Source organism: Centroberyx affinis, unplaced genomic scaffold (genome assembly GCF_046629955.1).
Source record: "Centroberyx affinis isolate AG114_WGS23_722 - 3 ecotype Tasmania unplaced genomic scaffold, CSIRO-AGI_Caff_v1 ptg009696l_1, whole genome shotgun sequence".
In the NCBI taxonomy this organism is placed as follows: domain Eukaryota; kingdom Metazoa; phylum Chordata; class Actinopteri; order Beryciformes; family Berycidae; genus Centroberyx; species Centroberyx affinis.
In genome coordinates, this window is record NW_027284612.1 from 17501 (window position 1) to 19011 (window position 1511).

Genomic DNA, 1511 nt, shown 5'->3' on the forward strand with positions numbered 1-1511 from the left:
GGATTGGAAATGTTTTTAAATTGTAAAGTGATGATGTTTGCTGTGAGTCTGTGTCAGGGTTTGTAAGAGTTGGTTCACATCCCACTGCAGTGGAACAGGCATGAACGTTTGATATGAAGTTATAGTAGAATACAGTGTGATCTGCTTTAATTTACACAGTAGGTTGCTGTGGAATAGAATGAAAAACCACAGCAGAATAGAATTTTTAATTTTTATTTTTTTTAATTTTATAATTTTTCCTTTTATATTACAGACTGGACATCAAACACAACATACATTACATACACAATGCAAACACAATTGACATACCAAAAAAACAACAAAAAAAAAACCATATGTGCACAAAAGCAAACAAATTATATTGGGGGGGGGGGGGGGGGGCATCAATAAATACTTAATGTGGCTTTTTTTTTTAAACAAAAGATGCTTGAAAGTCTACTTGCAGAATAGAATATTAATAATATTGAATAATAATAAGTTTTACATTATTTAAATATTCATGAATCTTCTCTCCTCAGTCCGAAGTGTCGGGCAGAATATCCCCCCAGCGCCACGCCCAACAGGTATGGATGATTACATTTTCTTCTGCGTTATATTAAATGCAATATTTATAAATCTTACAAAATTTATATTAAATGATTAAATATATGCAATTTCTCCAGTTAATAGATTAATGCTCATATTTGCGTCCCAGTGAAAACTGTAGAAGTTTTCAAGCTGATTTTCATACAAATTTACACAGAAAAAAACCCCCAAAAACATCTGCTAAACTACTGTGAGGCTGTTCATTTTTAATATTTTATTTCAAACTGTCAGATTATTATCATTATATTTGTGGAAATTAGTAAATATGTCAACAGTCAACATGTCGTCTCTTGGCCAATCAGGAGCCAGTTACAGTTTCCAGTCTGTTATGGAACAATTTAAATACTTAATTTAGAGACATTTATTTTTGTTTTTTTCATTTGTGGCGCCCCCTATTGGCTGAATCTGCCGCTGCCAGAAACTCTTTCAGCTTTAGCTCCGTCTGCTCTGGGAGAACAGAACCTCTTCCTGTTTCGTGCCGTAAAGCAGTGGTTCTCAACGTTGGGGTCCGGGGACCACCAGGGGTCCTTGAGGGGTTCCAGAGGGTCATTAGTGCATTTACAAGAAGTGAACACAATCAGAGGATGTAGAAGAATGACAGTTTTGATCATAGTGTCTCTGTTATCTCTCTAGTCATGAGATCTGGACAGAAATATCTAATAATAATAATAATAATACAAATAATAATAAACTTTATTTATAGAGCACTTTTTTTAAACCACAAGTTTCAAAGTGCTTTACAAGATTAAAACAAATGACAATAAAAATGAAATGAGAGTAAAAGAGAAACCACACAATTTAAAAGAGCACAGTAACAGAGGGTTAACGAAGTAAAACCATTAAAATAAAAAAAATAAAAAATAAAAAAATATATATATATATTGTCAGATTTGGTCAGAGAGACAAAATCTCATCAAATAGGGGTC

At 33.0% G+C, this 1511-nt stretch overlaps 1 protein-coding gene across 1 annotated transcript in view; it reads left to right on the forward strand.

The window, feature by feature from the left end:
* Positions 1-563, forward strand: part of LOC139640526 (NF-X1-type zinc finger protein NFXL1-like) — a gene marked incomplete at its 3' end in the record, with an annotated part of 3467 nt that extends 2904 nt beyond the window's left edge. Inside the window, exon 5 of the mRNA XM_071514696.1 lies at positions 519-563. Coding sequence (XP_071370797.1) covers positions 519-563 — 45 coding nt within the window. The remainder of the gene's footprint in view (positions 1-518) is intronic.
* Between the last annotated feature and the right edge of the window lie 948 nt (positions 564-1511).